The sequence below is a fragment of the Cyprinodon tularosa genome, unplaced genomic scaffold, assembly GCF_016077235.1.
Source record: "Cyprinodon tularosa strain WSP-4 unplaced genomic scaffold, ASM1607723v1 ctg10, whole genome shotgun sequence".
NCBI lineage: Eukaryota > Metazoa > Chordata > Actinopteri > Cyprinodontiformes > Cyprinodontidae > Cyprinodon > Cyprinodon tularosa.
Window position 1 is genome coordinate 2680646 of NW_024037782.1, and position 26977 is coordinate 2707622.

The 26977-nt window shown below is 39.6% G+C and overlaps 1 protein-coding gene across 1 annotated transcript; it reads left to right on the plus strand.

Moving 5' to 3' along the window:
• Positions 1-603: 603 nt before the first annotated feature.
• LOC119794677 (CTTNBP2 N-terminal-like protein) lies at positions 604-24677 on the plus strand. Its single transcript, XM_038302361.1, has 7 exons — positions 604-747; positions 7174-7278; positions 20201-20434; positions 22424-22531; positions 22612-22800; positions 22882-23052; positions 23141-24677. The coding sequence occupies exons 1-7, from the start codon at positions 742-744 to the stop codon at positions 24044-24046; spliced, it is 1719 nt and encodes a 572-aa protein (XP_038158289.1). The 5' UTR covers positions 604-741; the 3' UTR covers positions 24047-24677.
• The last annotated feature ends 2300 nt before the right edge of the window (positions 24678-26977 follow it).

A 26977-nucleotide genomic window follows, 5' to 3' on the forward strand; every position in this document is an offset into this window, starting at 1 on the left:
TATATATGTCTATTTAACAAACAAGGGAGTGTGTGACATGTTTGGCTGTACATGTTTTCTGCATTAACTTTCCCTATAGAATCTAATCAAATACTGATTCCAGCAGGAAAAGGTATAAAGAGCTTTCAAAATGATTTAAACAGGTCTGTCTTTAGAACCTTTATATGGGTGTTTTATAGGATTATACTTTGGTATATTTAGCAAATAAATAAAAACGTAGATTTCCTTTCAGACATATACAGTAGTACGTTAGAAGGCTGTTTTAACACTTTATGCAATATAAATGCCCAGATATCAATTGACATTATAAGCAACATTAAATGTGTTCATCTTTTTATTCTTTAAGATATAATGCAATGTTACTAAGCATCGTCCACTTTTACTGGCAATGGCACAAAGAAACACTTAGAGTTTAGTAAACCAGTAAAGCATCCTCTTTTAGTCCTTAGTGAGTAAAAGTCTGCTGCTACAGCCTGAGAAAAACTGAACAAAGAAATCCCACTAAAAGTCCAACAGGAGGAATTTATCTCGCTCCGCCCACATTTGTATTATGAGATTTCTTATTGGCCAGAACTCATACTGCGCGCTTTCCTATTGGCTAATGAAGCTGCCTCTCAGGAAACCACTTGGCCCTCCGGTTGCTTCGCCGCGTCGGGATCTGGGGACGCAAATCAAGGGGAACAAGTCGTCTGACAGAAGAAAAGTTCATGCTGGAGTTCAGAAAACGGCATAGAAACATTCATGAAGGTAAGAAGTCTAAATGTCCAGGCGGTTTGTGACTGTATGAGAAAAGATTTTGACTTTTAATCGTGTTGGTTGATCATGGAAGAAAGAAAAGAGAAAAAAAAACTGTCGAGTCCTCTGCAACACCGCTTTCACCAAAAAAAGAAAAAAAATTGCATAAAGTGTATTTATTGTTAAAGCCTTCCTTTTTAGTATTGTGTTAAACCGATCCAAGTCCTTTTCAGTCAGATGATCACTTTATCTCAAATAAGTCGCACAAAGATTTGACTTTAGAGCGCCTCCAGTTGTCAAACTGTGCTTAATTATCTGTGGAGCATTTAAAAGTGTGCGTGGAATCAGGTATAGAGCCCAATAAAGCAATCCTGGGACCTTTGTAGAAACCAGGTTGGTAAATAAATCCAATTTAGAATCCAGAGAGAAAAGGAAACGCAGCAGACTGCTCCGCTTCCCCTGAGCTGACCCCCCCATCCTGCAGAGGCATGCATGTGTGCAAATGGGTTTTATTCTTAAAATAGTAAATAAAAAAAAATAAAAAAAGAAAATGAAAAATATAACCCACTTTGCCATTTTGTTTTTATTAAAGTAAAAAATAAAGTGGACTCTAGATTGTTTAATGTATTGGCAGTTCTTCCTGCCATTCAGCCTCAGCTTAAGAGCTTATAACCTCTTCTGAGACTAAAAAAGGGGGATAGTTATTGGTCTTTGATTGGATTAGGATAAGACTTTTTCTTTCTTTGGCCTTTTATTTTACAATCACAGTCAGACAGAGCACTAGAGTTTGCTTGGTCTGCAGCAAATGTATGTTTCCTGGCAAAAGCTGCTGTGTGTTTTCTAAAGACATTTACAGCCTTGCAGGTATTACAAAGAGCCAGTCAGGTTTAAAACAAGCAGAAGTAATAGGATTGTGGACACAGGGCCCTTTTTCTGGGGTCATGTGAAGTGTGGCTTTGAAGGACGTGTGAGAATATGTGTATTTCCCATGGCATCATGTTTGTGTAATCATCACCGTTGCTCCTCACACAAGGAAACTGTTGTGATACATTTAAAATAACAGCAGCATAATGGCGCATGCAGGCTCTGGCAAGCTCAGACACTTCTGACAAAGCGGTGCACAGCACACACTTCTCACAGTCATTACAGCGGTCTGTGAAATTAGCAAGCGGGCCTGTAAACCCAAAACCAAAGGAGGGCACATATATGCTGGAGTTTAATTAGCATTTTACGCTGGTGGTCTACCCACATGGCAGGAGCGCTGCTGAAAGGCTGGACCAAAACTCCTCAAAGGGATCCCACATAAATGCTGCCTTTTCCTTTCTTCACTTTGGCTTACTACTCTATAGAAATATCAACTAGATGCAGTTATTTATTTACTTTTTTGTTTAGGGGATATAGAAGCATTATTTATGTGCAATTATGTAAAAGGAAAACTAAAGTTTTTTTAATCACAAAAGAAATTCTGAAAACCGTGAGAAGCGTTTCTACTTATCCTCCTTTGCTCTGTTACCCATATATGAAATGACACCTATAGTTACTCTAATAAAACTGCAGAAATCCACTGCCAGTGGTGTCAAAAGTACACACATTTGTTACTTAAGTAGAAGTATAGATACTGCAGTTTAAAAACACTCTGGTAAAAGTTGAAGTATCAACTTGACCTCTTAACTTGAGCAAAAGTGAAAAAGTATGTGCTCCAAAAACTACTTAAAGCATGAAAGTATAAAGTAACCTTTAAAAAAAACAGCCAGATGCCACTATATGAATTGAAAGCCCATTTTTTGACTATTTCAAAAATTCTTTGAGATAGGGCCAAGGATGAGGGAGGTCTTGTTGGTCTCTGTCTCCATCTCCCAATACGCTTTCAGACATTTCAACATCTTTTTCTGAGTCCGACATCGTAGCATGGCAAAGACAATTCACGTTCGCAGTTTGAAAAACAGCTGCTTGCTTCTGATGATTTCCTTTAGCTAACCAATGAGTGTTTGCGTCATATGACTCATCCAGTTACACTAGTTTTCAATAGATGTGGATGGCGCCAATGATCTGCATTGAATGGCGCACAGGACGTGCAATAAATATTTATAAACATAAAGCCGAAGCCAAGAGTAACGAGTAAAGTTTGTTTTAAAAATGTAAGGAATAGAAAGTACAGACACTTGTGTGAAAATGTAATGAGTAAAATAAGTAATGGAGTAAAGTATAAATACCTAAAAAGTGTACTTAAGTACAGTACTTAAGTATTTGTACTTCGTTACTTAAAAACCTCTGTCCACTGCTGAGATTAAAGAAACAGAATAATAGACTGAATAGCTATTATTCATGATTCCCACAGAATTATCAAAGAGTGTCAAAACTAAATCAATTGTTGAAAGAAAGAAGACTGAACAGCTGAATTAAATGTAATCAATCTATTCTTTTAAAAGTCTTGGACTGATCAAATTAATTTAAATGCTTTAAATCATTTGCTGAAAGAACAATCCACTCAGAGCAGCCAACATTGTACAAGAACAAAATATATGTACGCCTTTTACTTTATTCTTTGTTTGGCTGCACAGTGGGATAGCACTGCTGGCTTGCAGCAAGAAGATTCCATGTTTGATTCCAGGCCTTTCTGCATGGGATTTTGCATGTTCTCCCTGAGCATGTGTTGGTTCTCTCCGGGTACTCTGGCTTTCTCCCAAGCTCCAAAAACATTGCAGTCTGATTATTTACTGTTTAATGAATGAAATAATTAGGTCATTCGAAAAAGGAAGCTATCAGAAATCAGTTTGCATCTGATCGTCAACCCCAAAAGAGCACATCACACATGTGGAGGAAGTTGCTCTGGTGAGATGAAACCAAGATGGAATTTTTCATTCTTTATTTGGAGGTCTTATCATAAAACCCTGAGTGTTAATCTGCAAAGAAAATTAGTTCTTATAGGAGAGCATCCACACTGACCTACCCTCCACCCAAAACCTGTAAACGAACCAATAAACCCTGCTGACCCCACACATTCTGGTAATAGGTTGTGCAGACTTCTTGCAAGCCAGTGCTACATTGGATTAAAGACAAAAACATACCAATATAGAGCTAATTTCCTCCCTAATGAGCAAAATGGTCACCTCACAGCCAGTGTAGGCAGTTATTTGTTTTTGCACTATCCAACATGCCTTCTCTCTTTTACTTATTGGGGAAAAAAATATAAATTTGACCTGAACACACACTTGTACACAATGCTCTCTTTGTTTTGTATCGTCTTTTGTATCCCTTTAAGTGTTCCTTTTACTTACTGTTATTTAAACTGTTTATCATGAACAAGGAAATTGAAAAAAAAAAGTTGTTTCCTCATGCTTTGATGTTGCTTTTCTTTGAAAGCTTCATTGGGGACAGAGAATGTGTTCCGAGATGATGGAAAGATGAAAAGGGCGAAATGCTGATTGATTCTCATGAGTCTTTGTTTACTGCATAACTAGAAAATAAAGTTTGCTACATTTTGTGATTTAATGTACAGTGGCTGGTAGATGTAACCACCCAGCAAAAGGTGAAATAAGCTGCCAAAACATGTGTGATGCAAACTTGAAAACATGCAAGCACAAAAATAAATGCAATCGAAAAATGCTGCAAACAAAAAAGAAACTGCCAAGAAGTGCAAATGTGCAGGAAATAGTGAAAAAAATGCAAACACACGTATGATGCAAACTCCAAAACATGTAAACACAATTAAAGCAAACAAAAAAAATGCTGCAACCACGAACAAAATGAAAGAAAAGGATGCAAAAGAAAAAACAAAAACAAATTCTCTCCACAAACTGGCAGTGCTCCAGACCACTACAGGGAGTCCAACAAGGAACAAACCCTATCAGAGACCCTCTGTACAAACAGGTAGTTACAGTATGTTTTAATGCAAGTTTAAAAAAAGTAAAGTTAAGTTGGAGGAAGAAAGGATGAAATTTCATTTCAATTTCAAACACCGTCTTACAGTATTCCAGAATAAGTGTATAGTTAGCTATAGGAACACACACACACATATATATATATATATATATATATATGTATATATATATATATATATGTATATATATATGTATATATATATATGTATATATATATGTGTATATATATATATGTATATATATACATATATATATATATATATATATATATATATATATATATATATATATATATATATATATATATGTATATGTATATATATATATATATATGTATATATATACATAAATAAATATTATTATATAATATTACCCCTTTCCCACTGGCCAAAAAAAACTTTTTAAATCCGAGAACAATCGGTTTTTAGTGGGTACGTCTCACTGACCCATGTTTATGCGGGTCAAACGACTCTGGACTTAAGCCGGGATAAAATCGCCTTCAAAAAGCTCGGCTCCAATCTGGATACAGTAGAACCCCCCCCCCCCCCCCCCCCCCCCTGCCTCCATTCTTCTTCTGAACCAGCTTCAGCTGAGTTTCCTGCTGTAACCGGAGTTAGTACTTTGAAGTTGCTGGCCCCTCAGCATTTTTCTCTCAAGTGTTACTACTAATTGGAACTACGTGGGAAACTGCCCAGAACTTAATATATATATTTTCCCGAAATTCCTGAAGATTCCTCGGAGGAGAGCCGCGTCGGGGCCTACACAGCTCGTACTCCTGCGGCTGTGAGCAGCTGAGATGATAAAAAAAAAAAAAAAAGTTGGTTGTGTTATCAGACTTCGTTTTCACTGGTTCCCGGCACATTTTACAGATGACTGTGGTTTGTTTTTTGTCCGACTTGCCATGACCGAAATACTTCCATACTGGCGAACTACAAAAACCCTTCTTTGGAACAATTTCCTCCGCCTCTCCTTGCTGCGACATCTTCATGTGCTCTGTGTTGTGATTTGAGAGGGCGGCGCTTGGTGACGGCGTGCCTGGGTCCGCGATTGTGATTGGTTGGGAGGAAGTAGTGACTAGCATAAACCTACATGCTAGGCTACAATGAGAAAGAAGGAAAACTGCGTTTTTTTATCGAACTTTTATCGAGCCTATTTTTTTCTATTGCGCCACACGTCTATCGATCGATATATATCGTTATTGAATTATCGCCCAGCCCTAGTGGGTCGACCCTTGTTTGAAAAACCCGCATTTACCCGCTCATTTCAGTGGAAAAGAGGCTTAAGAAACACTTTGGTATGATATGGTTTGTTCCTTGTTGGGCTCCTTCTAGTGGTCCGGAGGACTGCCGTTGTGTATAGCGAATTTGCTGAATTATTTTTTCATTTTACTGAGATTGCAGCAATTTGTTTTTTTTGTTTTTTTTTTGTGTGTGTGCATGCTTTGAAGTATGAATCATACATCTATTTGCAGCTGTTTTCGACATTAGCTACATGTTTGCACCTGTCCAGCCATTGTAATAATGTGGCAAAAGATTAAACTGTTCACAGTAACAATGCTTTTGCAAGATACGGTCCTAAGTAAAGATGTTTTCCACTAAATTGTAACTTCCTGCTCCAGCAGCGCTTCCCTCTGTTTTTCTCATAAATATAGTCCTTCTGAAATCAATCAGTTCAGTCTCTCCTTAAGACTTCATAAAGTTGAAAGTTGAGATGACCACAAAATGTTCAAAGCGGAAAGCTAGTCAATGCCAGCCTCTAAGCAAACTGGGAGACTTAAATAGTGTTTCAGTGATTCAAGCAGCACTGTATGTGTGTTATTAAGTAGTCAGTCAGTCAGCAGGGCGGAGATCTCAGCCACATGATGATTCTCATAAGAAAATTATGTTTAGTGTAGTAACATGGACAGCTTTGATCTCATTTCAAAGTGAGGCCCGCATGTTTTCACTTGAGTGCGGCTGGATGCTGGAGATGTAGACACCGCAGGGCTTGTCAGCAGAACCAACACAGCTGGGAGATTAAAGCACACAGACTCTACAAAGGGACTAGATCTCATTTACAGTGTGAAAACAAAAAACAAAAAAACTACTGTCACAGGTCCCATTAGGTCTTGAAATCTTGGCAAAAAGAAAAAGGTTATGTTACTTTGAGTTTTCTCACTTTTGAACCTGCAAATAAAAAAAATAAATACCAATATTCAAGGTTTTTACAAATTCTATTCAATCTTTGTACTAATTTGGTCAATATTATAGTAAATCTCCCTCTAAATGAGCCAGTTATTTGTTTAGAATCTAAAGAAGTTAATCTAAAGTGCTTTAGGTTTGAAAAGGACTTCTAACAAGAGAATTACCTCATAAAGATCAAAAGCTTATGAATCAGGTGCAGGAGATCAGATGTCTGCAGAGCTTGAATTTGACCATAAACCTGGATGCCTGGAAAATGATTTTACAGTTCAAATGTGAAAACTTGGAAAGAAGATGGATTTCTTTGTGTATTTATTTTTTTTTTGACATGGATAAACTAACAATATATCTTATTGTTCTGTCTTATGTCTCAACAGTCCAAAGTGAACATGGAGAGCCTGACCAAGCCAGAGTTGCCGATGCTTTTTAGCATCCTTGAGGGAGAGCTGGAGGCTCGGGATGTCGTCATTGAAGTTCTAAAGGCAAGTTTAATATAAGAGTAAAATAATTCAAGCTCATAAGCTATTCTTTTTTAATAATGCATTGTTTGGATATAGGTCTGTAGTTAAAGTTGTCCCCTAATGCAGTGCACTGGATAAAGTGGATCAAGTTGGTTTCAGTCACATAACTCTGTCAGACCTACATGAATAAATGATGTTTCCACAATTTTACTTAAATACTATTAAAAAGCACAGACTTCCTTAAATATATTCTATTGATATTATATCTAATACAAATCTCAAAATGTTGCAGTTGAAAAAAAATACATCTAAAATGAAAGATTGTTAAAAAAAACAATAAAAAAAAACAGCAGCAGTTATTAACAGTAGCAAACCTTTAAAATTCCTGTTTGAATATTTTATGATGCTGATGAAGGTTCTCAGTCATCCAGGTCATAGTCATTCCGTAAAAATTCAAAAAATATCCACTGGACTTGGTTTTCAAGATTTGAAGACGTTTCGCCACCTCTCCAGGAAGCTTTCCCAATTCAAATGTCTGGATCCGCAGTGAGTTTGAGTCTTATATAGACAACGCCTTGTATCGCTTGGAAACATGCAATAGAAACCGATGAATGGGTCGTTAGTTCCATCGTTAGCCTGTAATATCTGAAACTGTCTATGATTCTAGGGGTCGGTCGTTAAAGGGGGGATTGTCATTAAGGGGGGGATTGTCTCCTGTAATACCTGAAACCTGTCTATGATTGTTAAGGGTTGGTCGTTAAGGAGGTATTGTTCACCGGCTGGAGCGGGTAAGTCCCTCGTTCCTCTGTGATGGGGTGGGGGGTTTGGTGATATCTGGAAGGGATCATGTCTATGATTGAATTGTATGTTTTTGGAAGCTGGAATCTCAGTCCACCACCTCTGTTTAAAGTTGGTTTTTCTCTCTTAACATAGATGGCTTCCTATATATTTTATGATCCACATGATGTCAGCAATGGGGGGGTAAAGTTGCTTGAGGACCCAAATGCAGATTGGAGTGAAGCAGAGATTATTTCTTGTAGATTTTATAGGACAACTGGGGCAGAAATCCATAAATGCAAAATTACAAAGAACCAGAAAATATCAGGAAAAACTCATGTGGGGAGCCAGAGACGAGGAAGCAACTAACAGCAACAAGGAACCAGCACCGAGTGACTGCAGAGGTGGAGAATATAAGAGGAACAGAACAAAGGATGGGCTAATGAGCTGAATAAGGAGCAGGTGTGAGTGGAACTAACTAGAAGGAAGCCAAGAAGAAAGGAAACAAGCACAAGGGGGCACCAGAGAGTAACTAAAGGCTGCTTAAATGTAATGGAAAATAAACCAAAGGTAAAAAAAAAAAAAAAAACAGAATAACTGATAACTGAAAACCACAAACTTATTGTCCCAAAGTGGAAGAACCATAACACATGATCTGTGGTCATTACAAATTTGTATATATATATATATATATATATATATATATATATATATATATATACACTATATTGCCAAAAGTATTTGCTCACCTGCCTTGACTCACATATGAGCTTAAGTGACATCCCGTTCCTAATCCATAGGGTTCAATATGACGTCGGTCCACCCTTTGCAGCTAGAACAGCTTCAACTCTTCTGGGAAGGCTGTCCACAAGGTTTAGGAGTGTGTTTATGGGAATTTTTGACCATTCTTCCAGAAGCGCATTTGTGAGGTCGCACACTGATGTTGGACGAGAAGGCCTGGCTCTCAGTCTCCGCTCTAATTCATCCCAAAGGTGTTCTATCGGGTTGAGGTCAGGACTCTGTGCAGGCCAGTCAAGTTCATCCACACCAGACTCTGTCATCCATGTCTTTATGGACCTTGCTTTGTGCACTGGTGCACAGTCATGTTGGAAGAGGAAGGGGCCAGCTCCAAACTGTTCCCACAAAGTTGGGAGCATGGAATTGTCCAAAATGTCTTGGTATGCTGAAGCATTCAGAGTTCCTTTCACTGGAACTAAGGGGCCAAGCCCAGCTCCTGAAAAACAACCTCACACCATAATCCCCCCTCCACCAAACTTTACACTTGGCACAATGCAGTCAGACAAGTACCGTTCTCCTGGCAACCGCCAAACCCAGACCCGTCCATCAGATTGCCAGATGGAGAAGCGCGATTCGTCACTCCAGAGAACGCGTCTCCACTGCTCTAGAGTCCAGTGGCGGCGTGCTTTACACCACCGCATCCGACGCTTTGCATTGCACTTGGTGATGTATGGCTTGGATGCAGCTGCTCGACCATGGAAACCCATTCCATGAAGCTCTCTGCGCACTGTTCTTGAGCTAATCTGAAGGCCACATGAAGTTTGGAGGTCTGTAGTGATTGACTCTGCAGAAAGTTGGCGACCTCTTCGCACTATGCGCGTCAGCATCCGCTGACCCCGCCCCATCAGTTTACGTGGCCTACCTCTTCGTGGCTGAGTTGCTGTCGTTCCCAAACACTTCCATTTTCTTATAATACAGCTGACAGTTGACTGTGGAATATTTAGGAGCGAGGAAATTTCACGACTGGATTTGTTGCACAGGTGGCATCCTATCACAGTTCCACGCTGGAATTCACTGAGCTCCTGAGAGCGACCCATTCTTTCACAAATGTTTGTAAAAACAGTCTGCATGCCTAGGTGCTTGAATTTATACACCTGTGGCCATGGAAGTGATTGGAACACCTGATTCCAATAATTTGGATGGGTGAGCAAATACTTTTGGCAATATAGTGTATATATATATATATTATATATATAAAAAACTAAAACATTCACTGTTGGAACATGTATTTCACGGGTAACCAATTAAAAACCAGTGGGGTCCGAATAAAGAAAATCAACAATCAGTAAAGGTTGTTGACTAAAGACATTTTTAATTATAATCCTTTACTTTAAACAGCATTTAACACTGGAATAAATTAGGTGTTTATGCATCCATGTTATACATTGACTTTTAAAAAAAAGAAAAAAAATGAAAATATTTCCATTTTAGAATCTAAAGTGTTTATTAAAGTAGAGAATAACAATCTTTGAGTTTGGTATATAGACTGTTTCCTAATTGACATATTTTATAAAACACCCAAACAGACCGTTTGTTTTTGTTTTAATTTTTATTTTTATGGCTTAATGAGAGCAGTGGGTTTTAACCAGAGTTTGAATGGAGACAAAGCCATTCTCAAGCACATATCAAGATCAACATTTATGTTTGATTATGGTCATAGTGAGGAATCCTGCTTCACAGCAGTAGGTTGAGCCAAACATACTGAAAATGTGCAGGGTCATCTTTGAGCACACCATTTCACTTTTCTGTCACCAGTTCGCAGCGGTTCTTTCAGCAGTCTGCACTTTCTCTGCTTTCTTTTTTTCATCGTCTTCCTTCTTTCCCATCACCTGGCTTGCCACAGGTTTGCCTGCTGTGACTAAAAGTAGCAGCAGCAACAACCCAGACTGATACAGCTCATTGGCTAATTTGTAGCCGGAGGGCTTTACCATATTACCAGGAGAAGCAGTGCAAGTCAAGTTAGACACTGCCGCCGGACAACATGCGGTAATAAATGTTTTAAATCAGGTTGAGTCCGGATTAGCCAGCAGGTGGACCCTGGTCCGCTAATCCATGACCTGTGATATACGTTATAAATGGATCAGCTTACCTTTAACTCTAACCAGCCTCTCTTTCCCTGCATAAGAAATGCATCCCCACAGTAAGAATCTGCCACCACCTTGTTTTACTGTGTGATAATTATCAGGGTGGCGTGCACTGTTATTATTTTTAATATGGCCAAATGGTTCAGCTGATTTCTCCACCCCCCTGAGCACCTTCTTATACTCATTACCTATATCTAGTGTATTGCTTTTGAGAAACTGCAGACTGGACTTTCTATGGCTTCCTTTCCACATTGTCCTTTCTTTTTCCTTTAGGAAACTTTTATAAAGTGCATCGATAACCTGAACTGTGGATTTGTGTAGCTCCTCCTGAGTGACAGTGAACCTACTGGGAACTATTGGCTGTTCCTATCTGACATCTTCATTTAGTAATTGAACAATATCTCAATTCTTATACGATAGATTGATCGATGCTGTTTATGGAATTATACTTTCCAAAATTTTATCCAAAATCTTACATTTTGCTTTCCTATTTTGCTGTTGTAAGTTGACAAATTTACAAAAAGGGTCCAATAAAGGTCTTTCTCTCTGTGGAAACCATCCTTTGAATTTGTTACAATAGATTGTTGGAAAAAAGCATTTTGCCAATCAACAAAGCAAAAGTAAGGTTCACTGAAGCATGATGGAAAGTAAACAGACATTTTGGCAAAGTGGGCTCCTCAAAGCTTCTCTCATGCAGCGGGGGGATTAATGGGTTCTGTTAATGCTCCCGGGTGGCATTTTAAACTTGGAGGTTTGACTTTGATTGTCGACTTCGATAGGAGAGTTGTATTGTTTATGGTGGGGGGGGGCTAACTGCTTCATGGAATGAAAGTGTTTGTTCCATGTAAGAGGTTTAGAAATATTTTCAACCATCCAAAAATGACCAGTTTATCAAACGTTATCTGAAAAACTCACTTTTAGAATGTTGTCTGAGTTTGAAATCTAAGAAAAGTGTTGTAATATCCTGAGACTGTTGATAATGTAACTCCTCCATCACCGTCAAGATGATCTATCCATTCAAGATAAGCAATGAATACATAGCTCTGCAGAAGATGAGAAAATGCAAGTCTTTACAAGATGCAAGTCCAACCCTTGTGGCCACTGTATGTTTCTCTCTCTGTGTTGCTACATTCCTGGTTTAAAGCAACAAAGTGAAGATGCAGCCAGCAGACCAGAGAAGGAGCTGCAAAGGATTGGTGTGCTGTGTCTAGACCACATTCCTTTATTCCTCTGTGATCTGGCCATCTAAGGCAAGAAAGGAGTTACAGCTCACTGGGTGCTTGATAACTCAACGTGGGCGGAAATCCCAGTGAATAAATGAACACTGGACTTAAGTGGAACTTCAGGGAATTGTTTGATTTGAACAAACTGTTCAACATTAACTCTGTCCACTAAGTCAGTGTCCCATTTATCTGATAAGAATCATTCTGATGGAGTATACATAATAGGATCGAACGCAAAAGGATTTATGTTATAGAACAGTATATGCAATTTCCTCATCATGCATTAAAATTACATTAAAAGAAGAAACACAACCTCACCCTTAAGCCAGATCACTCCCTTTCAAGGGGGGCTGGAGCTATTTTACTACAATGATAAGTTTGTAGCTGACTAACTTTGAGACTAATACACATTTATCATATGTCTAGATCTTCTTCTGAGACTCCTTTAGCAGACTATCTACTTTATTCTAATATCCACTGACTACAGCTCTAACCGCATGCCAAAAAGTGCTCAGACAGCCAAAATGCTATTTATGACCCAGTATGTGATTCAGTCTGCCTGGTTTCAACAACAGAAATAGAACGATGTATTGCTACTAAAAAGCCTTCAAGACACTTTATCGGCCTAAGTCAAACTCATTACCATACCATACCCAATTTATTTATAAAGCTCTTTCAACACCCAACAGGACCAGTTTGCTATACAATTATAAAATACAAATAATAAATCATAAAAACAATAGATAAAGTTGCGTGTAAAAGTATTAATAAAATAAAAAGCAATAATAATTAGAAAAACTCTGATCATTTGCATTTGCAGCTGACCGCTTAAAAAGGACCTCCAAAAACTCCCTCCAAACCAAGTAAATCACATAAAATCTGTCCTAACTCTGCTGATTTTTTTTTTTCATCAAATGGTATTTTCATCCAAAAAAAAGTCAGTTTCAGGAATAAATTCAACGTATAGCTTATTTTTTTATTTTTTTTAGCTATAACCTTCTTCTCTCTATATTGCATGCCCATATTTGTAAGCTGTACCTGTGCGTATGTGAGGGACCGAGCCAAAAACTCTCAGAAGCACAGGGAAGTCATCGAGGAAAACATTGTAACAAATTTATTAAGCAAAAAACTATTTCAACAAATGACAAAAATCAACGTAATCCAAACCTGACAAAGGAAAATACCTACATAACTGACATACGAGGGAAACTTATATATGGAAAATCGTCCCGAAAAGGGCAAAAAATCGTACAGTGTATGCCCGGCTTAAGGAGAACAGTCATGTTTTTGGAGTTTGGGAGGAATCCGGAGTACCCGGAGAGAATCCCAGCTTGCACAGGGAGAACATACAAACTCCATGTAGAAAGACCAGGGGCCGGGAATCGAACCCGGAACCTTCTTGCTGCAAAAATAGAATAATTCAAAGTGTGATAAATAGTATTTCAAAGCGTTGCGTTTTGAGCACTGATAGACTTATCACCCACAGCAAACAGCAATTTTGAGAAGTATGAACTGTCATGCTGATGTTAGTCATAGAGGATGTGGCACATCACTGTCAGTATCAAATGAGAAACATTAAAATAAATATAGATCACTATGGTTTTTATTTAGTTTCATAAACATTTCATTAAACTTTGTTTTTTTTTTTTTTTTTTAACTTTTCTCAGTCTGGTTGAAAAGATAAAATCCTTTTAGTTTTTCTCTGCACATGCTTATGAGTGATTTTCTTTTTCCAATGAAAAAGTATATGAATAATTTTTTTTTTGTTTCTTTTTAAGTGCTTTGAATTAAATTGTGCAGAAATATCAGTGGCATTCCAACTATCTGCTGTGTTTTTCCCCTTGTGACTCACGTCTGCAGCTGCTTTACACTGTGGCTTTCATAAGGAAGGAAGTGTTTGGCAATGCTTATACAGGTGCTGGTCATAAAATTAGAATATCATGAAAAAGTAGATTGATTTCAGTAATTCCATTTAAAAAGTGAAACTTGTATATTATATTCATACATTACATACAAACTCATATATTTCAGATGTTTATTTTGTTTAATTTTGATGATTACAAATGACAACAAATGAAAATCTCAAATTCATCATATCAGAAAATTAGAATATTGTGAAAAGGTTCAAAATTGATGGCCCCTGGTGCCACACTCTAATCAGCTAATTAACTCAAACCACCTGCAAAAGCCTTTAAATGGTCTTTCAGTCTAGTTCTATAGGCTACACAATCATGGGGAAGACTGCTGACTTGACAGTTGTCCAAAAGACGACCATCGACACCTTGCACAAGGAGGGCAAGACACAAAAGGTCATCGCTAAAGAGGCTGGCTGTTCACAGAGCTTAGTGTCCAAGCACATTAATAGAGAGGCGAAGGGAAGGAAAAGATGTGCTCGAAAAAAGTGTACAAGCAAGAGAGATAACCGCACCCTGGAGAGGATTGTGAAACAAAACCCATTCAAAAATGTGGGGGAGATTCACAAAGAGTGTACTGCAGCTGGAGTGAGTGCTTCAAGAACCACCACACACAGACGTATGAAAGACATGGGTTTCTGCTGTCGCATTCCTTGTGTCAAGCCACTCTTGAACCACAGACAGCGTCAGAAGCGTCTAAAGAGAAACAGGACTGGACTGCTGGTGAGTGGTCCAAAGTCATGTTCTCTGATGAAAGTAAATTTTGCATTTCCTTTGGAAATCAAGGTCCCAGAGTCTGGAGGAAAAGAAGAGAGGCACTTCATCCACGTTGCTTGAAGTCCAGTGTAAAGTTTCCACAGTCAGTGATGGTTTGGGGTGCCATGTCATCTGCTGGTGTTGGTCCATTGTGTTTTCTGAGGTCCAGGGTCAACGCAGCCACATACCAGGAAGTTTTAGAGCACTTCATGCTTCCTGCAGCTGACCAACTTTTTGGAGATGCAGATTTCATTTTCCAACAGGACTTGGCACCTGCACACAGTGCCAAAGCTACCAGTACCTGGTTGAAGGACCATGGTATCCCTGTTCTTAATTGGCCAGCAAACTCTCCTGACCTTAACCCCATAGAAAATCTATGGGGTATTGTGAAGAAGAAGATGCAATACACCAGACCCAACAATTCAGAAGAGCTAAAAGCCACTATTAGAGCAACCTGGGCTATCATAACACCTGAGCAGTGCCACAGACTGATCGACTCCATGCCACGCCGCATTGCTGCAGTAATACAGGCCAAAGGAGGCCCAACTAAATACTGAGTGCTGTACATGCTCATACTTTTCATGTTCATACTTTTCAGTTGGCCAACATTTCTATAAATCCTTTGTTTTTATTGGTCTTCAGTAATATTCTAATTTTCTGATATGATGAATTTGAGATTTTCATTTGTTGTCATTTGTAATCATCAAAATTAAACAAAATAAACATCTGAAATATATGAGTTTGTATGTAATGTATGAATATAATATACAAGTTTCACTTTTTAAATGGAATTACTGAAATCAATCTACTTTTTCATGATATTCTAATTTTATGACCAGCACCTGTATTTGGCACACAAAACTCTGCGGCTATCCAGTAGTCACTTTGGTGTTGTGGAAAGGAGAACTCTTTGGGTTCGATTGGAACTCAAACATGGAAATGTGCCGTTAATTAACCGTCAAATTCACATGCTGTGGTTGACTGTGGCTTCCAAGTAGAGCTACTTTCAGCAGCTTTACTCTTTTTGTTTAGCAGTCACTGTTAAAGTAGGAAGATAGACTGTGGCCTGAGATTTATAATCTGAATGGATTAAGTACCATTAATGATGCATTGTTTGCTTTTTTAACTGGAGTTGCTATTAGCAGCTTCCTCTTTCTCCTGCAGATAAAGTTAAAGATAAATGTGGAGCGGTTGGACATTTTGGAAGCTTGACAAAACAGCTTTTGGAAGATCTCAGCCTCCAGGGGGAAAAAAAGCATTTTGGTTAGCCTCTCCTTTGGTTTTACACAGATCTTGTTCCGACTGTTGCACATCAGAAGGATTCCAGGCATGTGTCAGCAAAAGATAAGCTGGAAACGGTACAACTGCAGCTTCCCATGCAGACATGCTGAGGTTGCCAAGAACTGAAGCCAACAAACAAAGCATGAATAATGGGGCTAGACTGTGATGCAGACCTGAGAGCATATGACTGTTTTATTGTATGATGTCATTAAAATGTAAGTGCTAAGTGTTGAAACATTTCCTCTTTTAAATGTAATTCCCAACCAACATTTCCTGAAAGTGAAGGATTGGTGTGGATAAAAAAAACTCTACGGGTTCAGGAGAACTACATGAATTATTGAAACTAGTCTTTGGTTTTTAGCTCTACCTGTAAAGTGGCACTTTAGTCCGTCACTGCTGGGAGCAGGGAGTGGCAGAAAGCCAAGTTTATTCACTAATCTCTTATAACTTTAATCTGTGTTACTGATGTATTTCTGACTAATGTTTTTGGAGAAGACACCATATGCAAAAGTTACAACAACTAGTAGTCAGAGTCTGAAAAAGGACCTGAAAACTGAACCAGTCTGACTGTGTGATCTGGTTGAATTGTCCCTGTTTTAATACCTCATGGTTGTGAACTGGCACTATATAAATAAACTGAATTGAACAACATGCATCCCAGTTACTAAGGTTCTTGGTTGTCACGTTTTTTTCTCTTTTATGCTCACATTTGTGCGGCATTTCTTAATACTCCTGGATGCCATGAGTTTTTCTGTTTCCCCCTCTCTGTGCCGTTTTATTCTCTCTCACACAGTTGTTGGCAGACTGGATCAAATAACAGCAGCATAGCCTCCAGGCTGAGCCTTTCTCTTCTCGTTTTTGGCTGGGCCAATACTGACAATGTAGGAAATGACAAGCCCAAAGCTTCTGATCGGTCTTGAACTTTGGTTCTCTGTCAGCACTCATTCATCATTCCTCCCCGCACTTCCCATTTATCAGTGAGGCTCAAGCAGTTTCAGAAATTCAGGTGAATCATTTTATCCTGATTGGACCTTTAACCTTCTTTAGCTTTGGTCATCAAAGCAGGTTTCTGTCTCCAATTTATTCCTCATTTGATCTTTGGAACAAAGGCTTCACTAAAACTATTTAAATCACTGTTAATTATTTCCCTGAGTGGGATTTAGAAGGTTGTTCCCTCCTTTACCATTCTCCTTACTGTTTGGGCGCATGTAGTGGCAAGATAAACTGAATTCTTTATTCTTCCTTGTTTGTTTGATGTAACACACATTTTCATTGGTCTATGACTCTTAAACATCACAGCAAGGGAAGTTTTAATCCATTCTCCTTGGCAGATATGATTGAAATTAACCACAAGCGAGAGTTTTGAGAAGAATATTTTAGATTCCTCTGGATAATTTTAATTGGATTTATTCCAGAATTTTGCCTGGTCATTCCAAAACGTTTTGTTGTTGTTTTTGTTGTAAATCATGGGTTTAATTGTTGGCAAACCTAATAGTGATTAAGCTAAAGATCCTTTACTGATGGCTGGATATTGTTGAGTGATTTTATATCAGATAATGAATGCATAAATCCCTAAGGGCTCCAGGAGGCAAATCATCTCTACCGCCACCATGTTTGACTTTTTATTCTCTGTTTGGTCTCTGTTTTAGAACTCTTTGACTTTTGCCCAATCTCTGCCAAGTGATTTTTGAAGCGCTTTAGATGAGGTTCTGGGTTGTTTGAAAAACTTCTTAATGGATTTAATTTGAACTCTCCTGGTGAGGTTCACTACTGCTGTATGTTTTCACAGGTATGGATTAATGCTGCGTTCACACCGAACGCAGCAGGAGCAGCGAGTTTACATGCAAAGGGAATGGTTGACGCGCGTCAAGGTGCAGCAAAATGTCCCGCAGCGCATCTGAGCAGCTGAAGCAGCTCGTCAGGAGCGTTAAAACATATTGAAACTACTTTATTCCCCCTGATCACAGCAAATATAGCTGCAAGGCAAAGAAAGGATAAAATAGCTCCGCCCAACGCGCGTCAGACCCACTTTTCCACCGCGCAGCCAGAGCAGCAAAGCTGTTTCAGCTGCGCGTCAGAACTAAACTGGTACAAGCAGCAAAAAGGAAGAAGCAAATGCGTTATTGCTGCTCCTACTGCGTTCGGTGTGAATGCAGCTTAAGGCTTTCACTCTGATCAGCTGATGTCCCAAAGTCTTAGAAATGTGTACCTCTTACAGCAATGATGGATTTCAATAACCGTGTGTTTATTATTTAGACGTTTCTTATACTTAACAGACAGGTTATAAATTAATTATCATTTATTCTCATCCAGTAACACATACCATGGTTTGTGTTGTGAAATCTGAGAGCTGAGATAAAAAAAACAAAAAACTTTTTTAGTCAATATGACATTTAGCAAGTGGGCAGGGCTGTTATTTTTCCCCAGTTGGCTTTGGATGATAATTAAAATCATAATTTCTAAAACCAATTAGTGATTTAACCACATTATTTTTATTCAATACATATCGTATCGTGTTTATCAATATCAGTCAATTCTCAAAGCTGCAGTATCTGTATCATATTGGAATTGAAAAAGTTGTATAGGAAAGCTTTTTTCTCATCATTTCAGATCTATAACACGGGTACCACATTCAACTGGTCAGACCTCAAAGAAAAACTTAATTTTATTTTCTTAAACATCCTTACCAGCTGTCTGAAACTCTTTTTTTAGGGATGATATATCTCCAAACTGTTTCTCGTTGTTAATAGTTAATGCGTTCCTCATGTAGAGTTGATACATTTTGCATTATAATGCGGATTAACTGATTCAGGGGTCAGGTGTTTTCCCCATAAAAGTAGATCCACATTTAATCTAGCTTCTTTTAATTCTATATTATTTTAATGCCAGATATAATTTCTCTTTTAGCTAATAAAATTCTATAAAGTGCCTGGAGGATGGTGGATATCATTTGATACTAAAGGTGATGAGATCTATTGTATTGGAGAGAAAGAAGATGATGTCGGTGGGGGAAAAAAACAGATGTACCACAAACTTAAATTTAAACAACTGAATGGCTTCATATGGCAACACAGAGGTCTATCTCCATTCTTCTTGACTCCAGTGTCATTCCTAACGCCAGTTTGGTGTCAGTCCTTTGGAACTCTATGATCCACTCTGCCAGGAAGGATAGTGTCTCCTCTAATCTCCTTATCCTTCTTTGTTGAAATCTTACCAGGACACAGCAATGCTGCAGGCCTACTCCATCTTTCTCTCCTCACTCACACTTCACTCCACACCCCCCCTTTTCCACTGCAGGCCTAGAGACATCCGCTGAATCTGAAAAGTCTTGCCTCCATTATCTCTCCTTTGTCATGCGTTAAACAGACAGCAGGTCCACCTTGGACAAAGGCCAGCCTGAAGCAGCTGTCCTGCTAAAGATAGACAGATACACACCATCTGTTGCTCCTTCCTCTGCTCAGCACCGTGTCTCTTGTTTTTTTTTACGCGTTTCCTCTCTGTGCTGATTTAGATCTCTTGAGTCATTCGTAATGGCGATTATGATGAGTTGGTTGCAAAATGTCATTTCCTCTTTTAATGAAACCCTATCAAAAACCAACTTCTGTTATCCTAAGACACTAACTACTTATTTTTGTATGATCAATTAACATTGTTACTGTGGAAAAGGGTTGATGTGTACTGCTTCATGCAGTTAAGTAGTCTGTTAAAGACTTTACTTCAACTGGAATTCCTCCTCTTAACACTCATCATATCATAGTTTTAAGGTTCTATAAAATCCTTGGTAAGTTAAAAACCAGCTGCACAGTACATTCATTAAATAGGTTTTGGCAAGACGTCTGCACACACAGAAAGGTGCAGATTGCTCCCATTCCCAGGACCTAAAGGCATATTTGTGTCTGCAAGAACCTAGTAAAATCTGCTTTGAGAAAGCAGTGAAGAAATGAAGTCAGAGTGTGTGCAAAACATCTACTTAAAAGGTATTCCAATGTTTATACATAGAGTTTAACTGTTCCCTTTGGGTCTCAGATACCTTAGCCTAAGAGCAGAGTGACACCAAGTTACTAAATCTGTGTAAATAAAAGCCTGACTCCTTTCTTTGTCTTCTTCTCAGGCCCAGTGTAAAGAACTGTTTATCCAGGAGCGCTATGGAAGGTATGACCTCAGCGACCCCTTCCAGGCTTTGCAGAGAGACAGTGAAATTGTCGGCAGCCCAAATAAGGAGCCTGGCTGTTCCTCCTCTGCCTCCAACCCTCTGGTGGTTCTCAAACTGGTGGTGAGCCACTGCAGGAGGATGCAAGAGAAGATGCTTGCCCAGCTGGCCGCAGCTGAGAGCAGACACAGAAGGGTGAGCTTTAAGAAATGTCACAACTACAGTAGCTCCAGATGCAGAAACTGGAGAACTTGGAATTATTTCATTTGGAAGCAAATGGGTAAAACGTCAACAAACTATAAAAACCGTGCATCGCTTATGTAAATGAAACAAAATCACTCAAAAACAAAGCTAGCTGAAGCTGTTCATTTGGCTGCAGAATTTTTGATAGAAAAATAAATATATTGTTTTACACATCCAGAATAACACGCAAAATGATCTCTTGCTTCAGTGCTTTTCTTAGCGCTTTCAACGTTTCTGCATGCTGGGTGTGCTGTGTGCTTGTGATCCTATTATTTTTGGTGCATCCCCTAAACTTAATGATTAACTCTATGTATTTTTTCACCAGCCTTTTTTTGTTGCCCCTCGATGATTATACACTATATTGCCAAAAGTATTTGCTCACCCATCCAAATTATTGGAATCAGGTGTTCCAATCACTTCCATGGCCACAGGTGTATAAATTCAAGCACCTAGGCATGCAGACTGTTTTTACAAACATTTGTGAAAGAATGGGTCGCTCTCAGGAGCTCAGTGAATTCCAGCGTGGAACTGTGATAGGATGCCACCTGTGCAACAAATCCAGTCGTGAAATTTCCTCGCTCCTAAATATTCCACAGTCAACTGTCAGCTGTATTATAAGAAAATGGAAGTGTTTGGGAACGACAGCAACTCAGCCACGAAGTGGTAGGCCACGTAAACTGACGGAGCGGGGTCAGCGGATGCTGACGCGCATAGTGCGAAGAGGTCGCCAACTTTCTGCAGAGTCAATCACTACAGACCTCCAAACTTCATGTGGCCTTCAGATTAGCTCAAGAACAGTGCGCAGAGAGCTTCATGGAATGGGTTTCCATGGTCGAGCAGCTGCATCCAAGCCATACATCACCAAGTGCAATGCAAAGCGTCGGATGCGGTGGTGTAAAGCACGCCGCCACTGGACTCTAGAGCAGTGGAGACGCGTTCTCTGGAGTGACGAATCGCGCTTCTCCATCTGGCAATCTGATGGACGGGTCTGGGTTTGGCGGTTGCCAGGAGAACGGTACTTGTCTGACTGCATTGTGCCAAGTGTAAAGTTTGGTGGAGGGGGGATTATGGTGTGGGGTTGTTTTTCAGGAGCTGGGCTTGGCCCCTTAGTTCCAGTGAAAGGAACTCTGAATGCTTCAGCATACCAAGACATTTTGGACAATTCCATGCTCCCAACTTTGTGGGAACAGTTTGGAGCTGGCCCCTTCCTCTTCCAACATGACTGTGCACCAGTGCACAAAGCAAGGTCCATAAAGACATGGATGACAGAGTCTGGTGTGGATGAACTTGACTGGCCTGCACAGAGTCCTGACCTCAACCCGATAGAACACCTTTGGGATGAATTAGAGCGGAGACTGAGAGCCAGGCCTTCTCGTCCAACATCAGTGTGCGACCTCACAAATGCGCTTCTGGAAGAATGGTCAAAAATTCCCATAAACACACTCCTAAACCTTGTGGACAGCCTTCCCAGAAGAGTTGAAGCTGTTCTAGCTGCAAAGGGTGGACCGATGTCATATTGAACCCTATGGATTAGGAACGGGATGTCACTTAAGCTCATATGTGAGTCAAGGCAGGTGAGCAAATACTTTTGGCAATATAGTGTATGAGATACATTCTTTAAATGTCTATGTCTTTAACCTTTACAAAATGAAACATCTTTTGTCTGCTTGTCTGAAGCCATAAATGTTACCTGATCCTTTGAAGAAAGAAATGTCATCATTTGTGATTCATATCTCCTGTCTGAAATTTGTTGTCATATTAAAAGATGCACTGCTTTCTCTTTTTTTTCAAGGCTCTAAGATGATCTAACTATTTTGCAAAAGTAGATAAATATGTTTCTGTGGGATGTTTTCAGAAAACCATAATACTTTTAGCCAATGTTGAAGCTCCAAAGAGCCACAGGTGCCAAATACCTTTCTTTCTATGTCATGTTTCCTTTAGGTTATTGCAGACCTGGAGGAGGAAAAGAGGAGGCATGCTGAGGACACTGCAGAGGGAGATGATGTCACTTACATCCTGGAAAAGGAGAGGGAGCGCCTTCAACAACAGGTACTTTTTTCAAAGATATTTACCTCAGCCAGGAACAATGACTGACAGCTTTTGATGGTGCATGTTCGCTTTGCTTGCAGCTGGAGTTTGAGCGCAGTCAGGTCCGTCGGATAGAGAAGGAGCAACGCCGGGTTATTGAGCAGCTCGAAGAGGAACGATCTCAGCACAAGCAGCTCTCCTGTGCTCTGGCCAAAGAGTGCAAGTGGGCAAGTTCCCGGGCTTTGGAGGAAGGTCACCGGCTGACTGAGCTGAACCGCAAACTGGACAAGGTTCTAACAGTTTGAATCCAAGTCCATTATCCTTTTGTACATTTTTTAAACAGTTTGTGTTGCTTTATTTTTGGTTTTTAGGAAAAAGATGTCTGTCAGGCTCTGCGAAAGGAGCTGGAGGAGGAAAGGATGAAAGCTCTGAGGATGGAGGCGAGGGTGGAGGAGCAGCTTGCGGAGTTCGACACTGAGCGGGAACAGCTTCGCTCGCGGCTGAAGAAGGAAGAAGCTCATTGTTTTGATCTACAACAACAGGTGTGAACACTGTGGCAAACTGTACCTTGTGATGGTGAACTCTTATTCATTTATTATGGCTCACAGGAATCATCTCATTTCTGATCAGGTGGAGGAGCTTAAGAGGAGGCTGGGAGAAGTGGGAGGAGCCTGTATCAGGCAGGATGTAACAGAAAGAGAGCCGGCTACAGCTGTGGACAACATGAAGGTGGGAGACAGTGAGGAGGATGGCCTGTCTGAACAGCCAAAACCTGGTCCTCTTTGTCCAGGGGAGACAAATGGGCTTTATACACCAAACATTTCCTGTCAGAATGGAAATGAGTATCCGTCTCCTCATCAGACACAAACGTCGCTTTCCCTCAGCAGTGCCGCACTCCCCGCTCACAGTCATTCCTCGCCCTGCACTTCGCCCGTTCTGGTCAAACGCTGCACAGGCAGCATGAGCCAGGGAAGCTATCAGTCTCCATACCAGGCTGGGATCAACCAGCGTTTCCATGCAGCTCGCCACAAGTTCCAGGGTTCCTCCGAGCCAGATTCCCAGTCCCAGCCTGCTCAGCCTGTCCCTGCACTCTCACCAAAAGAGCTCTGTCCCCTGCCCAGCAGCCCCCCTCCTGAAGCCAGCCCAGTCAAGCAGTTGGCCCGGAGCACAGTCACTCAGGTCCTGTCCCGTTTTACCTCTGTCCAGCAGAGCGCCACCATGAAACACAGCGCAACAAACAACTCCCCATTTGGTACAGACTACCGCAGCCTTGCAGCCCCCCTGTCTCCTGTTGCTGGGAGGGCCGCAGGGGCAGTTCCTCAGGCGGTCAGATCACCAACCATCACCAGGGTGGAAAGGGGAAACCCTCCACCCATCCCTCCTAAGAAACCTGGTCTCACCCAGGCTCCTTTATCTCCAGCAGCAGCGGCGAAATCCGGCAGCCATTTTTCTGAGAGCCCTCTGTCTGGTAGCTGTGGTCTGAGCTCGAGCCAGGACGGCGTCAAAGAACTGGACATGGTGGTCTCCTCTAATTAACTCTTTAGATCAGATCCTACTTTCACTGCAGGATCATCTAATTGTTATAACCGACTTGTACATGAGGATTTATAGAAGTTCAATATCGCCTAGAAAAAAATGTCTGTGTATATATAAGATATATTTTAAATATAAGCAGAGGATATACTTTAGTTGGAGATAAGGAACAAAATGACTTCAAACTGTTTTTTTTCCCAATAAATATTATATTGCATAGAAAAGATTATAGACTGAGCTGTCAGTCAGTGTCTGAAGTGTGTTTCTCATTAATATTTTATATTAAAACATTGCTAAATGTTACACATTCTTGCTTCTGTTTACTTATATGGTCTTAATTCTGTCATCAATTATTGCCAATTTATCACTTATGTCATCTGTATTAATTGATGCTCTTCTTCTCTTAATGTTACATAGTGGTTATAAGAGACTGATAACCAGCAGGTACGGTTGGAGATTTTTCATGTTCAGATGAATGCCTAGATCAATTATAAAAATGCAGTGTTATTTAACTGGCAGCTTTTGCTCTAAGTGGTTTCATGTTTCTTCTATCATGTTTGTTTCACATACTTTACAATCATTTTGCTGGAAAGTGACATATTTAATAAACTCTTCTCAATTACACCTTTTGTGTGCGGTCTGGATACAGTTGGAAGCCTTTGTGTTTTTTTACCCTTACCTTCACTCTTACACGTATATTAAGTTAAGTGAGATTGGAAGCTCGGATTTGAATGAACATAGAACCTTGGTGTTTCAACTGCATCACCACTAAGATGAACTGGGGATTGGTCTATGAGGTGACTGTCTGTATGACAACTGAATGGATGTTACAAGAAATGCCTATACAGGGCTTAAGGAAGTAAATTAATAAAGTATTTTAGTTCATTTACACCAGCAAACTGAAAAGGTTTAACTATCAGTCCAAATATATTATATATTAAAATGTTATATTCACTATAAATCATATTTCTTATATTGTAAGGAAAAATATTGCATAAGTAATAGGTCATCTCTTTGATAGTTGTACTGCCCCTTAAAGTCCACCAGAGGTCACTCTTTCATAGTTTTTTTTGCAGGGTTCACTATTTCCTTTTTCTAATTTTAGAAATGAAATATTTTTTGTCATAGTGTTGTATTATACTCTTTATGTTGTACGATTGAATTCTACTTGTATTTTGAATTTTAACATTTCAGTTCTCTTGCAAACAGTTCAGGATGTTTACCGAGTTGTTAATCTTAATCCAACCAAGATTGAAAGATGCAATTCCACTTGAGGAAACATGCAACTCAACTGTTTTTGTTTTTAACTCCTTTTTCCTCATTTTCTTGGAAATTGTGAGAAGCACTCCTCTTTGAGGAAGTATGTTTTCCTGTTGGAAATCTTTGTTTTATTGCTGAAATCAAAAGCAGCTTTTTGTTTGCAAGGAATTGTGAAATCCAAAAAGCTGACTGAAATGTTTTGGGGGTTTTTAACTTTTGCTCAGTGTTGCTACAACCAGTAAACAGTACTTGTGTGGTATGCTGCTAAAAGTAATTCTACTTAAAGAAGAAAAATTAACGAGGATTAGTCAGCAATGTCAGAGCACATATTGTTTCTGTGTTTCCTTCGCACACACACCCACACAGGCACTTGCTGACTTGGCTTTTCCGATACATTGAATCCCCCTCCTGGCTCTTGGGGAACAGGGTTAGCTGGTTAACGGAACGGGTCACCTCTCTTTCATTCAGCTCACCTAATTAACATTCCAGTGTAGGACAGCAAAGCTGCATCCCAAATCCAGAACAGGCACGCCTAGTCGTTCTGCAAAGCCTCATCTTCTCAGCTTCTCAGGCCTCCATAAACACAAGCTCACACTGATGAGCTGTAAGAACAGCTCTTTGAACATTTCAGCAGCTTTTGTATTTGACATGAAGTCTATTTGTGTACAGCAACAAGTAGATATTGACTAAATAGTCTTTAGGGTGCAATACTGGAGCATTGAGGATCAGACTATGGTGGATGAGTAAAATCCAAAAGCAAAAAAAAAAACTAATTTTATTACATTTTACAAATATTTTATAAGACAGAGTAAAGACCCAAGGTTTCAAAACAGATAAACCGTTACTCAAATACTGCTAAATAATAAACCTAATTCTCTCCGTAGGTCTAGTAACAATAGAACAAACACATGTGTGCATAACTTTAGTCGGTATATTACATGAAATCCTAAGGAAAAGCTAAAGGTGTGATAAGATTGAAGAGAAAGTGAGATCCAAATTCAGAGATAAATATTCCCAACTGTGGAGGAACAAACAGTTATGGCCTGAAACAAATGTCAGTATGCAGCAAACATATGAAGGTATAATGCTAGTTTAAAAGTTTGAATTGTGTTTGTTATTACTGGAGATGTTGTGAGAGGTTCAAGAATTATGAAGGGATGCTTTTGCAAAGCACTATAAATACATACAGATGAAGCTGAGCTTTATGGATTGCTACAAATTGCTACAGATCTTCTAAGTACTGTCTTGGTCTGCAATGTAATTTTTCTGTAATTGAAGTTGTGAATCTGAGGTCAAGGAGGAGCAAAAAACCTATTAGGAGTTAAACTATTTAATCATTAAGAGACTCATATGGAGACAAGTTTGCAATTATTGATATGAATTAATATAAAGATATTGGTGCTCAGACCTAGAGCCAAGTAGTGCTGATGAAGGGAAAGATTTACTGTAATGGTGACTGGAAGTGGAAGGAGGAAGGTGGATGAATTTGGTAGGAGGTAAACCGGGGCAGTAAAGGGGGCATAGATGGGTTGGAAGGCAGACACTCATAACAGTAAAGAGGTACCTGATAAGGGAGAGTCCTAGATGCTATTGACTGTTTAGGAGGATTGGAGAGCAGAGCTAGAGTTGGGATATAGAGGTACGGTTTGTAAGAATCTTCCAGATTGAAATACA

What these genes read in the sequence shown, in the direction of transcription:
- LOC119794677 (XM_038302361.1), top strand. An exon ending in CTGAGAGCAGACACAGAAGG is followed by an intron (nt 20,435 to 22,423) that starts GTGAGCTTTAAG and finishes TGTTTCCTTTAG; the next exon opens with GTTATTGCAGACCTGGAGGA. An exon ending in GTTTTGATCTACAACAACAG is followed by an intron (nt 23,053 to 23,140) that starts GTGTGAACACTG and finishes ATTTCTGATCAG; the next exon opens with GTGGAGGAGCTTAAGAGGAG.